General features: G+C 35.1%; 1 protein-coding gene across 8 annotated transcripts in view; it reads left to right on the top strand.

The window, feature by feature from the left end:
• The window catches only part of LAMA2 (laminin subunit alpha 2), a 383,401-nt gene that overhangs the window by 353,102 nt on the left and 14,722 nt on the right, over positions 1–15,577 (top strand). For 6 of the 8 annotated variants that reach the window (XM_068677473.1, XM_068677471.1, XM_068677470.1 and 3 more), the window contains 7 exons: positions 388–526; positions 2,149–2,160; positions 4,587–4,707; positions 7,199–7,417; positions 8,887–9,035; positions 12,751–12,927; positions 13,740–13,956. In XM_068677473.1, coding sequence (XP_068533574.1) covers positions 388–526; positions 2,149–2,160; positions 4,587–4,707; positions 7,199–7,417; positions 8,887–9,035; positions 12,751–12,927; positions 13,740–13,956 — 1,034 coding nt within the window. The remainder of the gene's footprint in view (positions 1–387; positions 527–2,148; positions 2,161–4,586; positions 4,708–7,198; positions 7,418–8,886; positions 9,036–12,750; positions 12,928–13,739; positions 13,957–15,577) is intronic. The other 2 variants (XM_068677468.1, XM_068677476.1) reach the window with 1 other exon arrangement.

Raw genomic sequence — 15,577 nt, 5'->3', positions numbered from 1 at the left:
AAAAAAACAAAAAAACTACTCAAGTGTCAACCTTTGGACTGAAATCACAAATTAAATGTAAAATGATCTCTTCTGTCTTGAGTTTGTCCTGAAATGTTAGCTCCAAATTACATTGACACAGAGAACATATCAAATTGAAACTGGTTTGGAGAATATATAAAAGCATACAGAATTGATATATATTTTCAGAAAAGTGTGGGTCTCCCCTTGTTCATTACTGACAATTTCGAAACCCAGTGTTTTAACTGAAACAAGCAAACAAACAAACAAAAAACCTTCTTGCCTCTCCCTTCATCTGGGAATCTTCCAAATATTTTCTCTTTGGTTTCTTACATTGACGTCATTGTTTGTGTCTGATTTTTGAAACTAATCTCAAATCTCTTCCAGCTAACATATCAATTGTGGACATAGACACCAATGAGGAAGAGAATATAGCAACAACTTCTACAGGCAGCCACTCTGGGCTCAACTTAAAAGGACATGAGAAAATATATTTTGGTGGATTGCCAACTCTTAGAAACCTAAGGTAACATGGCCCAAACCATTTTTTGGGGGGGAAAGGAAGGTAAATGAAGGTAAATAAAGTATAATCCTATTGTCTGTATCCATTTATTGAACTCATTTGCAGTAAGTGAATGGTGGATTCACAATGTACTCTACATTACCACACCAGACCAAAACTTCACTTGTACATTTCAACATTGGTCACAGTTCATGTTATACAAATATGATGTAAACTGTTGCAATGGTGCTGTACAGCTTTCTGATGGTGTTCAGAGCCATGACATAGCTGGCTTTCTCTTTTTAAGTCTATTTTCTTAAATGATGAATAGAATGTATGGGTCTAATCAGAAATACCTCCATACCTCCACAAAATTAATCACAAATGTTTTACTTGTGATGCATGAGTAGAACATGCATGAGTAGAAAAACTGAACTACAAATTACTCCTTGTGGGATTACTGTTAAATGTACATGCATGTCTTCATAATCTGGGTCACTGTAGTTTTAATACACCAAAAAATACTGTGTTTAGAAATCACTTAAAATTATTTCTAGGTGTAAATTCCTAGACAAATTGAATTCCCCTTGATATATATAAGTAGAATGAAATATGTCAACCTTTTCACTTCAGAAACCTGACCATGAATTTCTTACTTCATTAAAGTTCCTGATATATATTTTTAAAGCATTGCATATGATTATTGATAAACTTAAATTTTAATATAATACAGTAACTGGATAACAGACTCTTTAATTTAGTGTGTGTATTATATGGTTTTAAATAGACCAAAAAGCTTACTTAAGGCTTAAATGAATATTTAGCAGTTTTGCAATGACAAGAACAAGAGAATTCTGTACTACAATGGACAGATGAGCAACACAGAAACAAGACCATTAATCTATGTCAGCTTTAGCTACATGGCATAATGACAGTCTTAAAGTTGTCTTGTGTGCAAGGAACTGGTGTGATTAGTCCACAGGCTGTTCAGTAACTAAAGGAATGGACACATTTGTTAATTTATTAGGTTAATAACTGACCTCTGGTGTCAAATCATCCAGCAATAAAAAGATCTAAGCTATGTTACTCTTGAAATTTAGCACTATGTTGTGTAATAGTGAAATCACACCAGCATATTATAAAATATCTAGAGCAATTATATTTCAACAAATCCTTTGTGGTCGCTCAGAAAACCAGTGTACAGCAGCTACTTGGACCTCTGGCAACCGTTTTTGCCTATAATAGTTGGTGCAAGATAAATCTCAAGGTAAATTAGAGTCAAAAATAGTGAAAAGGGGATTAAAGCAAAGCTGAGCTACTGCAAACAATAGATGCTGAGGTCCCTGATTTTGTAATTACCAGGTTGTGTCAGTTCTGCAAAATTCCCTTACGTGATTTGCTTTTTACTCACGACCAAGTACAGCAACAAATTATAAAAGCTTTCTGATGTACTACATTTTAAAGTATCTGTTTACCGAGTAATCTGATTAATTATGGTAGCCTAGTAGTGTGTATAGAAACTCACCATCCATTGTGTGTTGTTTGTATATCTGCTTCACAGTGAAACATTTTGAACCTTGTTAATAAGTATCATTTGCTATAATTAATGTAATTTTGATTTTTTTTTTCTTTCTCTCTCATCCTAGTATGAAAGCAAGGTAAAAATAATCAGATTACTTGCATGACTTGCATGTGTCTAGTAAGTGCAGCTTGAAAGCACAAGCGGCAATGCAGAAGCAGCGTGTGGGTAGTATTTATACCAGCTGTTATGCTAAGGCTGTTAATTCAGTGAGTTGCTCCTGCTGCAACAAGCAAAGCTGCTTCCAAGTGCTTAACGCTGTCATGTTACATGCTGTGCCCACACCTACACAATCAACTTTTATTTTCCTCACACAGCTGCTTAATTCAGCTGTGTTTGTTTATTACACTGGAATGCATCGCAAGCAAAGCTACAACAAGCTGTAGTTCCAAGTTTGGTTAAGATCTCTAGTCTGTAAGAGCAGCGTAGTCCAGGGTCAAGCAAGGAGCAATGAGGCTGTGAATTAATTCCTGAGATGGGTATGAAAGATAGGTGCGGACTTTCGTGAAATTTACTACTTCTGAGTTTAAGAACTGGGGGAAGGCTGGGGATGTCACTTATTTTGTTACAGTGTTTTCAGTTTGCAGCTATTTGCTTCCTATTTTGCTTTGAGATTTCTGATATGAACTACTGAACCTGACTCTGTTTTGCAACTTAATTCACAGGTTGAATTAGAAAAATGTAACTTCCCCACCATGATCCAAGAGACCCACTCTTTTAAAGACAACTAAAGACAACTAGATTATTTCTTCCCATGCTCCACTCTTTTCTCATGATCACTTGAAATTGATCCTATTTTGGAAAAGAAAGAAAAAAAAAAAAAAGCCCAATAAGTTTCTAAGATCTGAATGAACTTGGAAAGTTCATTAAGAAAACATCAAGCAAGTGTTAAATGTTTACAGTTAGGAACTGTAAGATAGCAGCAACTGCCTCTAACCAGAGAGCATGAGGGCAGTCTGTAACTGGAAAGGACAAGAGGGCACAGGAATTTGAAGGCGTTATGGATGACAATGACAGGAGTGTATGGGCACTGTTGACAGGGACATGGCAAAAGAGTTCTGCTGCTGGTAAATGAGTCTCTAAAAGAGCTGGGGAAGAGCTAGGAATATCAAAAATGAAAGATAATCGCAACTACATGATTGTAAATAAAACAGAATAAGGATTATTTTAGAAAGCCAGATGAGACAGTTACTTTAAGTTATGTACAGGATGCAAATTTGCCAGAGAATACATTGCGCTTGCTAGGATGGCTATAATGCAAAGAATGGCTTTTGGTACCAAAATATGCAGCTAAACAGTATCTAAGCAAAATGGTTTTATTTTGTAATTAACAATCTTAAAAAGCTTTTCTTTCCTTGCAGTGAGTTGAGTGGTGGGTTTTTGGTGTGTTTTTGTTTGTTTGTTTTTGTTTTTTTCCCCCATGTTTTTAACTCCTTATATATTTTCCAAATTCATTTTTCTTTCTTTGAGCTGGTCACGTTATTCGGTTATTCTACTAAACTGCCGACACTCATGGGTGACTGTAATATTGTGAGTGAATTAACTAGTGCTTTTCTTTTGAGATTTAGTTTCCATGGTATGAATGGCAACATTTTTTTCTGAATTGCCTTTATAAGGCTTTTCTTCTTGCAAACCTGGTTCAGATTTTGCCAGCAATTATGATCTATCTCCGGTGTTGCCAGGCCTGGAATATGCAAATTATATTTTTACATTCAAGTATCTTTAGTGTAACTTTCAGGGGGTTTCTCATTTCTTCAGGCTTCCAGCTGATAAGTCAAAACCTGGTACTTTGCAATTCTGCTGTAGTATTTCACGTCTTGAATGGGTAGTTGGGCTCTATAACAAACTCATGTGTTTTGTTTTCTTTAACTGCCTGAGAAAGTCAAGTGTATTACTATGTTTAAAATAAACATGCAGCTGTTTTTCATCAGGAAATATACTGGAAATACAAAATATAAAGAAATCAAATGTTAGTCCATGTGACCATAAAGGATTCCCAAAGCACTGAAAATATCAAGTGATTTTTTTTTTTTTCAATCTTTGGCAAATACTTCATAAGTATTTATATACTGCAAAAGTTCCTTTTTCATTAAGATCTAGCATGCATAAAGATGAATGAAACATCTGTCTTCCAGTCAAGGTTTTTCCTTGTTGTTATGATTTTCCAGTTTGCACCTTTCTTCTTTGCTTAAAGAACAAATACTTATTTCTAAGCTCATTGTCACCAAACGTGACAACACTCCTTTACAAAAAAAAAAAAAAATACAGAAAAGAGGTCTATTGCCAAAAGGAGATGAATCTCCTCTTACATCTTTGTTGAGTGACGAGTGCATTATGTACTGATGGGTGGCAGAAGGCAAGATGTATTCATTTGTGTTTATGTATGCATTTAAAAATAAAAATCAAGCATCTGTGCATCTCAAAGTGCATGTGTTTGCATTTAGTTGCCTGTGCACTTGCTAAAGTCTGATTTTGAAACTAAATTGTACTTTTGAATTTTTTTAGGCCTGAAGTGAACTTAAAGAAATATACAGGTTGCCTCAAAGAGATTGAAATTTCAAGGACGCCATATAATATTTTGAGTAGTCCTGATTTTGTTGGTTTAACTAAAGGATGCACACTTGAGGTTAGTCTGACTTTAATATATTTTGGTCTTAATGGGCGTAAATGTTTTCTGGTTTATGGCAGAACATTTTTAATGTATAATGTGTATTCAGAAAAAATACAGAGATCTAACCTGAACATCAGAATTATTTAAGAGAAAGAAAGATTAATTAGTCTGATCAGAAAGTAGATCAGTTTTCCAGATCCTGATTTCTTGGACAGTATCCCTAGACAGTTGTGATATAACTAGCTCAAAAAAATAGGATTTTCTACAATGTTTATCAGGAGTATAGCTTTTTTTCAACTGACTGAAATAGGAGTTATTGACATTAACGAGGATTAAATTAAGCACTGACAGCATTGCAAAAACATTTAACAAAATGATGCACGTAAAATTCAAGGATTTAAAGGTGTTTTTAGAAGATGCTTCTTACAAAATAACTCCCTACAGAATGAATGACTTTGAAAGCCATGGAGAGCCTCAGGGTAACTGAGACAAAGTCACATTTAGGGTAGGGTAGTGTTGTACTGTAGTGTATTGTATTGTAGTGTTCTACAATAGTGTTCTACACTTATTGCTTCAAGATACCATTGAAGTTGTAGGGACATTTCTTACTGATCATTCAGAATGTACAATATTGGTGTTATTATTTTAACTTTGAATACTGCTCAAGTCCAATTATTTTCAACTGTTGCTGCTTCTAACTAACAGACTTCTGGTTCATATAAAAGTAGAATCCTGACTCAACATTTTGGAAAGAATATAGTAATTTTCTATGGAAACAAAGAGTCTTATGTAAAAAAAAAAAAAAAAAAAAAAAAAAAATTCAGGTGACAATTGTCTCCTGATTAATACTTTTTATTACTTCCCTGGAAACATATGCTGTTTAAGATAATTTTGCAAGTATATATATGTTCTCGAGCTGCATATCAGATAACAGTACAGTAAATCTAAATTATTTGTTATTTATTTTATGATCTCCAAATATTTTCTCCAAAACACTGCTAATTTCCTTTGAACAGTAACTGGAACTTGGCCAGGACAAACTAAAGACAAGTGACCACTTTTGCTGTATTCATCACTTATACCTTCATCAGGGAAAAAAAAAAAAAAAAAAAAAAAAAAAAAACAATAATAGGACTCCCAGATAAGGCGTAGACTAGATTGATATGTCATGAGATGGCCATTTTTAATCTCCTAGGTTTGTGATAAAGCTAAACCAGATTGCTCAAATTCTTTTAAATCTTAGTAATTTGAGTTCAGAAAAAAAAAAAAAATTAGAAGTTTGTATTTAATTCCATTGATTGTAGATTCTTTCCTGAATGGGAGAGGATTGTCATATTCATTTTCTTCTGTTGCTGTGAATCTTAGAAAGAACTTTGTTTTTTGGGATTATTTTTTTTTTTTACTCTTGAGGTTTCTGAGTTTGAAATCTAATTGGATTAAAAATTTTCTTGGTGAATGAAATGTTCTCATTAAAACAAGATATGTAGGATAATTAAAAATAAGTGAAGTAAAAGCATTAAAAAAAAAAAAAAGGCTGGATATAATAAGCTATGTAAATGCCCTGGGATTTCAGAGAAAGTTAAACATCAACAATGATTTTATCTGTCATAGTCTCTTATCTCTGTATCTGAAAAAAGTTTTACTGTACTGAACAAAATGGTTAGTTATTTTAGAAAAATCATTTTTTCTATAGAGCGGTCTTCTTCTGATGAAAGAGTGCAAGAACTGGCAGAAATTACACAAACTCTTCATGAATATGCACAAATTTTTGTTTTGATGAAATACTCTACTCTTTAAACTGTGCCTATGGCTACAAATGTCCAAAGAGTTGGGCCATGAGCAAGGAGTGCTTCATTTGTGATCCTGAGTCATCAAGAAAGCAATGGTGCTTAGTGAAGCAATAATAATGAGGCAGTAATGACTCATTAATAGAAAGTATTTTCTAGGCAAGTTTGAAAAATAATAGAATCTAGTTTGTGTTGCTAACAGTTGTACTGTTTTAAAAGCAAAGTCTCACTGTAGTAACTTGATGAAAAACATTCATATTAAAAACAAAAAAACAAAAAACACTCTGAGCAGATAGTTTTAATAGGGAAGTATATTGTGAAATTGGACTGGAACTTTGTATTCCTGTAACCAAGAATTCCAGAAATATCCTAATGCACCAGATATAAACAGGTAAACACATGTTTGTACACTTTGAAAAGTAAATTTATAATAATTTTATACAAATAATGTTTATTATTTATATAAAATAGTATTTTATATAATTTTACATAAAATATTTTATATTATTTAATTTTATATAAAATATTTTACATAATTATTTGTTATTTAAAATAATGCTTTTTACTTTATTTTATAAAAATAATGTTCATTATTACTTTCCATCTCTCATGTTAGTTATATTTACATAGTTTATTATTTTAATTAATAAAGCTTTTTGTGTGTTCATACTCTACTTTTAATCCTACTCATACACTTTCCTGTCATCTCCTTTCTGCAGAACATTTATACAGTTAGCTTCCCCAAACCTGGCTTTGTGGAACTGCAGCCTGTCTCCTTTGACTTGGGCATAGAAATCAATCTCTCCTTCAGCACAAAGAATGAGTCTGGGATCATCTTGTTTGGTACAAGTGGCACAGTTGTCCCCCCAAGGAGAAAACGCAGGTACACAGGGAGGAAAGCTCCCCCTCCGAGGAGAAAGCGCAGACAGACTGGGCAGGTATGAAAAACCTAGCAAAAGATAAGGAAACCCATGACTTTACCAATTTTATTTTCCACTCAGTTTTGTTCCAAGGCACTGTCATGTTTATTCTTAAGTTAAAATTCAGTGACTGGGGATAACTTATTCTAATATTATCCTTTATCTGATAGAAAACATAATAAGGGCTCAGAATTGTGTGTGTGTTTTGTTTTTGTTTTTTTTTTTTTTTATTATGTTATTGAAGCAACTGTTTTCTCTTAAGGAATCATATTTGAACATTCATTGCTTGCTGCTAAACAATGTATTGTTTTTCTATGATATAGATGTTTCAAGTTGTTCCTTTTTTTTTTTTTTTTTTTTTTAATCAAACTTAAATATTTGAGAATGTTAGTCCTCATTCTGAGGACTACTTCTGCACTCTTTGTGCCTGGAAACAGAATCACACAGAATTTCTAGGTTGGAAGAGACCTCAAGATCATCGAGTCCAACCTCTGACCTAACGCTAACAGTCCCCACTAAACACCTCATTCCTGTTCACATAGACTCAAATGAGGGTCACACAGTTTTCCTTGAGACAATGGAAAGAAAAGAAAAAAAAAAAAAAAAAAAAAACTAAGAGCAATGCAAGATAAGCTCCTTGTTGTGGGATTTATGATTTAAGAGTGCTCCAACCTCTCTTCCTCTCCCTTTCTGAAGAAGAGGATAGAGACAATTTATTCAGAGAAAATACCTGCAGAGTTAGCAATTATTCGAGTCTTGAATAATTAAAAACTTAATAGGTAGACATACTGCAACAAAGATAAGCAAAAAAAAAAAAAATATTTGCTGCTTTCTTTTGGGAAATGATATTTTGTTGTTCTCCTTCACACCTGTTTTGGGACAAAGCCCTTGGTGACCTGAAGCAACACACTCCAGGAACAATGCATTATAATGGCTTGCCCATATCGCATTGACTTCAGGGTAGGGGCACCTTTGTCATTACGTAGCTCTTCAGGTCACATGAGTGAGCATAACACTCATTGCTATAGTAACTGTAGGTTAGATCTTGGTATCTGCTACAACATGATATTGGTTGCTAGAGTAACTACAAGCATAATTTGCCAGCCCTCCAAATGCAGAACTCACACTGAGACCAAAGCTATTCAGGGCTTGATAGGTTTAAGACCAGGAACAGCAAAAATCAGAAGAATTTTAGGTTAGAAGTCTCTTTGCTTCCCTGCAAATAGGTATGCACAGAGTCAAATTTTTTGTTGAGTCTTTCCAGCATGACTTTATTTCACCTTATTCAATTTATTTCACTTTATTCTTCATTATAAAAATACTATTGAGCCTGAATATGGCAAAAGCAGCAGAACTTCAACTACACTATCAGTGAACAATATAAAAGCCGGTGTAAGAAAATAAAACATATATACTAATGTAAAAATAAGTGAATTTTTTTCTTTCCAAATGTACCTTACCTTCATGTAACAATGTATATGTTGCAGGCATACTATGCAGTGTTCCTGAACAGAGGTCGACTGGAAGTACATATCTCCACTGGAACACGGGATCCACACAGAATCACCATCAAACCAGAAGCTGGAGAGTTTCATGATGGCAGAGCACACTCTGTGAGGATAGAAAGAGCTAAAGGGTAACAAATAATTTGGAGGTGCTACAGAACATGCAGTACAGTACAATTCAACAAAATGAATGCACCAGTGTCATTAGCAATCCACTCAAATTCTTCCACTGAGGCAAAGAATGTGACTCCTTATCAAAAAATTTTCAGATGTCAGTTCCTGCCAGTGCTTACTATTCTGCACAGCAATGTATATGTGCTTTCATAGGTTACCAGCCTGTTTCTCCAAAGACCTGCATTTGTCTGAATTGATATTTTTAACCTTCTGATGCTTGGCAAATAAATTTGATTAATCTAATCTGTGCACCAGAAATGCTGCTGTGGTGTAGTAAATCACTCTTTGGAAATGTGTAGAAAAGGGCCGTTTTCAAAAAATATATATATATAACAGCAACAGCACAGCAGCCTGTAACTGTTTTGAGATGCCATGTGCTAGTGGATGTACAATGTTGCCCGGATAAAATGGTAAAACAGTGAAGGTGCACAGTCCCAAGTAATCAACAGTCTTATAGCTGGAAAGCCATTGCACACCTTCTAAGATCATGTTGTTATAACTGCATTTCACTTAGTTTCCTTTACTCTTTCTCAGCTATCATAAGAAATGCTCATTACCCCTTCATCATTGAGGAAGTGATTAGAAACAGCACTACTGTAGTAGTCAGTATTATTTATGGCCTGAACTCACCCTTGTTCCAAGCAGTGTTTGTGGGCATGTACAAACATTCAGTGGATTAGTGCACTATGTACAATGCTGTTCTGTCTTGCTTTGTTAAAAAGAAACTAGAAAGAAGATGTGACATCCAGCATGTTACAAAATGTGGTAGATTAATTGAACAGGCTTATCCAAGCATGCTGAATACTAGGCTTTACTCTTTAATGCCCCATCACACTGAAGCCTCCTTGTCCAACTCCTGTCTGTTCTATTCCCCAGATGCCCTCCTGTGTTCTCTATAACCTGCTTTGCTTTGCTTTGTCCTTTGTCAATGGAATTTTCTGTCTCAATTTATTTTGTATCATTTAAAAAAAAATATATTGTAAATAATGCCTTCACAAAGTCTTTCTCCCTCGCTTTGATGTCTAGTTAGAGGTAAAACTGCAAATTCTTTGGGAGAAAGAATTATTTTGGAAGTGGATGACTGCATTACACAAAACATTATGGGCTGCTGTGACAGAAAACAATTATCCATTAATTACAATAAGCTCTAAAGAACAAAAGAAGTTCTTTTCATCAGTGCTATAGCAAGTACAGTAGCTTGACCCATGAAAGTACAAGACACAATGGCTGTACAATGCCATCCACTGATGATGCTTGTTAGATGCACCCCCCATTTCTTCAAAGTAGCTCTGTTACAAAACAAATTGTCTGAACTTTGCAGTTTCTGTAACTTAAATTGAAGGGAAAAGATATAAATTAAGACTAACCCCTTTCTCTGCTCATCATGAACTCAAGCTTTATTTGATTAAATATGAGGGATGTCATCTGAAAACTCTTCAGACTGCTAATTATCCATATAATTATAAACTATTTGCTTTCTCTTCCACAGTAATTATAGGATACTGTTTGAGGACTAATGCACATCATTGTATGGTTCTGCTTGGTGCCAAAATGTTTACTATGGTAATGACTAAAGTCGAGATGAAATGTATGAGTGCTGACAAAGAAGTTGACAATCAGTAGCAGTGGATAACATGCAGCAGCACAAAGGATAACTTGAGTCTTGACAGGCTAATTTTCCTACGCTTGCTCTGAAGGCAGCAAAGAGAAGTATCTTCTTTGGGACACTTCACAGAACATAAATTAGTCTGTTGCTCTGAATTGACCCCAGAGAAATCTCTCTCTTTCAGTTTCCACTGCTGAGGGATCTAGGGGAAATCCTAGAGATTCTCCTCAAAGACAGGATAATACCCATTTCCTGCAACCCTCCAAAAAATGAACCACTGTCTTACTCTACAGCATTCTAGATCAAATGAATGTATCCATATTTATCAGGAAATTGGAAAATTTGCATGCAGTATTTCAGTTATTTAATTTAGGTGCTTAAATGCCTATTCAGTTCTGTCTAGGACTTGTCAAAAAAAAAAAAAAAAAGCATTTCATGTATGAAAATAGGCCACATTTCAATGAACATTTTCAATACTTGGTTTCTGAGTAAGGTTTGTATTTTTTTAAGGGAAAATATAAAAGTTCAGTATCATTTTGCAGTAAAAAAAAAAAAAAAAAAATGAGGTTATCTACCAAAAACTGATATTTTTTTTTGCTATGACTTAGGGATAAACAGTACTTCTGAAAAATCAAGCTACTTACTCATAGATATACAACCTGGATTTAGATATCTAATTTTAGTCAAAGGTGCTTGAATACGTAGGTATTTATTTTCTCTTTAACACAACTGTAACATATTTGAAATTAAAACTACCCTTGATAGATCATATCAAAGTTTATAGACACAGATGCATTTTCTTTCTGGTCTTGATAATCTCCTGACTAAACTCTATTAAATACAGTCAAACAAGATAAAGAAATTATGCCCAGTAGCGTCCTACATTCACCTTCAAAAATATGAAGGTCTCATCCATCCTTTGCGACTTAGCTCACCTTGAGCTGGATTTGCTCAAAAGTTAAAGATTTTCTGTTTCATCCTTCATTTTCAAGTTATTTCAAAGGCAGCAGGGTTTTGGTTTGTTTTGTTTTTATCTCATTGCTATACCTCATTTTGTATGTTAGCCATCAAAATTATCTATTGTCCCTTGGTTCCACAGACCTTACGCTAACACTGCTTTCCTAGTATACACATTGTATGGCTTGGGAAAGTATTTTTTCACTTTCTGTCCCTTTTACAAGGTTTCCTTGTAAATGTGCAAACCTGCAACATTTACATCTCAGTAGTTTTGTCAGGAAAGAGCACTCAGCTTTGCTCTCACATTTGATTCTGGCCTTTACTAAAGCAATATTTGCCATCACCATATTTATACCTTTCCTGTTTGCTCTTTTATTGAGTTCTTGGATTAGCTTTATCAGCCAGTGTGGCTGTGCTTCTGTGGTAGGCCCTTAACAGTGTCTTCTATGGGAGAACTTTGTATCTTTTAACCTTTTAACTTGTAACATAGGTGTTACCCATGAGACTGAATTATAGCACATCCATCAGAGTGTAAGAACAATTCTTCTGCTCTGCCATCTCCGCCAGGAAAAAACAAAACAAAACAAAACAAAAACACATCACTAGATCTTTTAAAAAGTGTACAGTATCTGCAGTTGATTCCTGCAGTCAGAGCAGTCCACAGCATTGATTGCTTGTCCACCTGCAAGAAGATAACTGGTACAAACTAGGAAATATGGAGCCAAAAAAAATGCGACCCCATGCTGTTCCTATCCTGCTGAGGACTATATTTATAATGGAGTACAGCAGACTTGGCTCCCACCATGTCAGTGCTACACTACAAACCACTTCTTCCTGTTCAACCAAAGACTGATATTATTGCCTCTCCACAGCACAATTTTGCTGAGATCTGTTACAGAACCACCAAGGAAGCTCAGCAGTAGCTGAAAACCTTCCAGGGGTTAACACTCATTTAATGTGAGCAGCTAATTACATAATATTACATAATTACATAACACTCAGTGTTATAGCTGGCACAGGAGTAAATGGGGCCTGCAAAATGGTGGTTTTAATACATGCAATAGCTGGAGTAAAATATCTATTTTTTTGCTTTTAAATGTTTTTCACAGGATGTTTACTGTTCAAGTAGATGAAGACAAAGGCCAGACTCAGAGATTGCCAACAGACCAGCCCATCTCTGTTAGGAAGCTCTTTGTGGGGGGCATTTCTTCTCTGTTTCAGATTGCACCTCTCAGAAACATACCAGCATTTGAGGGCTGCATATGGAATCTCGTCATCAATGCCGCGTAAGTCTCACAAGTGACAATAAATGTCTGATTAAAAAGGTCTGGTTAACTACCTTGGCTATCAAAAGAAACTTAATTTTTGCAATGAATCATAATAACAGCAAGCCCTAAAACATATTCTGGTTTCTTAATATGACCTTGCTTTCTTGTCTGCAACATGCACTCCATAGGATATGCAATTAATTAGGTGTTTTGCAGACAAGACAACATCTGCTTATTTAACCATTAAATAGACCAGAGAAATCATCAGAAACACTGTAGTAAGGCTTTCCTCAGTGATAGGTATTTATGGCATACTATTTTAAGTAACACTGATCTCCAAAATTAACCAAATTCTGAGAACCACTGTGGAAATTAATTTGCTTTGTGGGAAGTGCCTTCCATGGTAATTTGGAAGGAACATTTAAATAGAAATAAAAGGTACAATGAATAAAGTAAAATCACTATAGAAAATCTTCACATAAATCTTTCTTTCACATTTCTTTCAAGAACTTAAATTAGGATTTCATCACCCCACACTCCATCAATGTACAGCAGAGAGAGAAGGACAGCTCCACAATGTGATTTAGCCTACCTAGACAAGCAAAGCTTGCCAATGAGGGTGCCTGTCTCTCTACACTGATTGTAGGAAGAAAAGCCAACTGCGACTATCACTTCTAATTTAAGTGTCTCACTTCAGTACCTAAAACAGATGGGATAAATCCTGGCTGTTGTGTCCTGTGAAGTGAAACTACATAGCTGTTTTGTAAAAAATGAGTGGTAAAGAAGCAGAAAAACTAATGACAAACCTTGATTTCTTTGTGTGTTCTCAGGCCCTTGGACTTTGCTCAACACGTGTCTTTTGAAAATGCAGATATTGGCCAATGTCCATCTCTAGAACCAGAGGCTAGGCCACCTGAGGATGAAGATAAACCAATCCACTCAACAGTCCTGATCCAACCTGAGCCAGATGGGGAGAAAGAAAAACCAGGGATGCCTCCTGATAAAGCCTCCCCACCCCCTCCAACACCATCTCTAGCTTCAGCACTTGTAAGTACAGATCACTTCACTCAGGGAATGTTTGAAAGTTTCTCTTACAAGGCAAAAATTAAAAGCTAGCCATCAAGAATAATGAAGTATTCTTTTTTTTTTCACAAAAGTAGCAACAATTCAGCATGATATTGTAAAGAGAACACTTTGTTGGAGGTCAGTAAAACCTGTGGATAATGGAAAACTGGTTGATTGCACTTGCTTGGATTACCACAACATTATTTTAAAGAATGATGTAGCAGTAGAATTCCCTTTGGCTTGCATGCTTATCCTTAAACCCTCATTCTTAAGGATGTAAGCCTACCAATAACTGGTCAGGGTTAGAAAAGAAATTTTCCTGTAGGAAATCCACATCATTACAATATTTCTTGTGCTGTTCTTTGAAGTACATGCTAACAGCTAAGTCAGTGACAGGATAAAGAAACAGGTAGACCAGAGGTGTTTGATATGACAATTCCTCTATTGCTATTTCATAAATTTTGTCAGGAAACTTAATAACCAGAACCCCAGTCAGTGCTGAACTGAGCTCAATGGTAATTGCCAGAAATCTGAAAATGCTAGACAGCAGCAAGCAGTCATATACAATGACATTTAAGAAGGAACTTCTGTCACACATGTAGCAGTTTTACAAGTTGATGCAGCATGTTACTGCCCAGAAAAGATATAAGCTTGGATATCTAAATATTAAACTGGATAATATATCCACAGGAGTATACTGTTCGGAGAAAAATCCTCTGCGTTTTGTTACATCTGTATACAAACCATCACTTTATACACTATGTAGTTCAGTATGGATGAGGTTTCCAAATAGCATGAAAGGACGCACATTTCATGGTTAGAAGCTTATTTACAGATCCATAATTTACAGTACTATGAGACTGTTTTGACAAGCTGACAAATTCAACATTTAATTTCCATTTTTATTTATATCAGATACATCAGAGTCAGTGAATTGGACAGTTTCTTCCAGAGTGGCTTCCCAAGATCTTTTAACCAGGATTAAGCAGGGATGTTATCTAGTCTCTCAGCTAGGGAGAAAAGAACATGAATTCACTTCATCAGTCATTCCTTGTTACCTGACTCGTTTTCAGAATTAGTATCTGGTTTTCCTTGAAAATAGTCAGGATGTCTAGCAATGTTTTCCTATGATCATAATGGTACAAAAATTAGGACAAAAATCTCTGATCATTAATTTATTAATTTATATTGGAGATTCATGGCCACCTTCACTGGCCAGATGTGGAAGAACGACTTTTCAGGCACTACTGAAGTCTCCAAAGCCCATACAACCATTTGCGTACCTGGAAATGGGAACTAAAGGTTCAAGATAGGCAAGATCCATCTTAGTTATTATGTAGCTCTTAGCCCCAGAATTGTATGTGTTGGACATTCATGTTCTAGGGCAGCATTTTTGATTAATTCCCACAAGGTGGAGTAGTTGTAACTTTCTGTTTGGAGTTAAAAGTAAGCAAATATGCAGCATAGTAAGGCTACCATACCATAAAGAACCATGCAACAAGGTAAAAAGGGTTAGCCGCTCTTAATGATCACTGTTACGAAAGAGCACAGGCAAACTAGCAGATATTGCCCCTTGAACAAGCATTATTAAAAAAAAAAAAAA

The sequence above is a fragment of the Anas acuta genome, chromosome 3 (genome assembly GCF_963932015.1).
Source record: "Anas acuta chromosome 3, bAnaAcu1.1, whole genome shotgun sequence".
Classification (NCBI taxonomy): domain Eukaryota; kingdom Metazoa; phylum Chordata; class Aves; order Anseriformes; family Anatidae; genus Anas; species Anas acuta.
The sequence above is the reverse complement of the archived record's forward strand: the minus strand, read 5'-3'. Positions and strand labels throughout refer to the sequence as shown.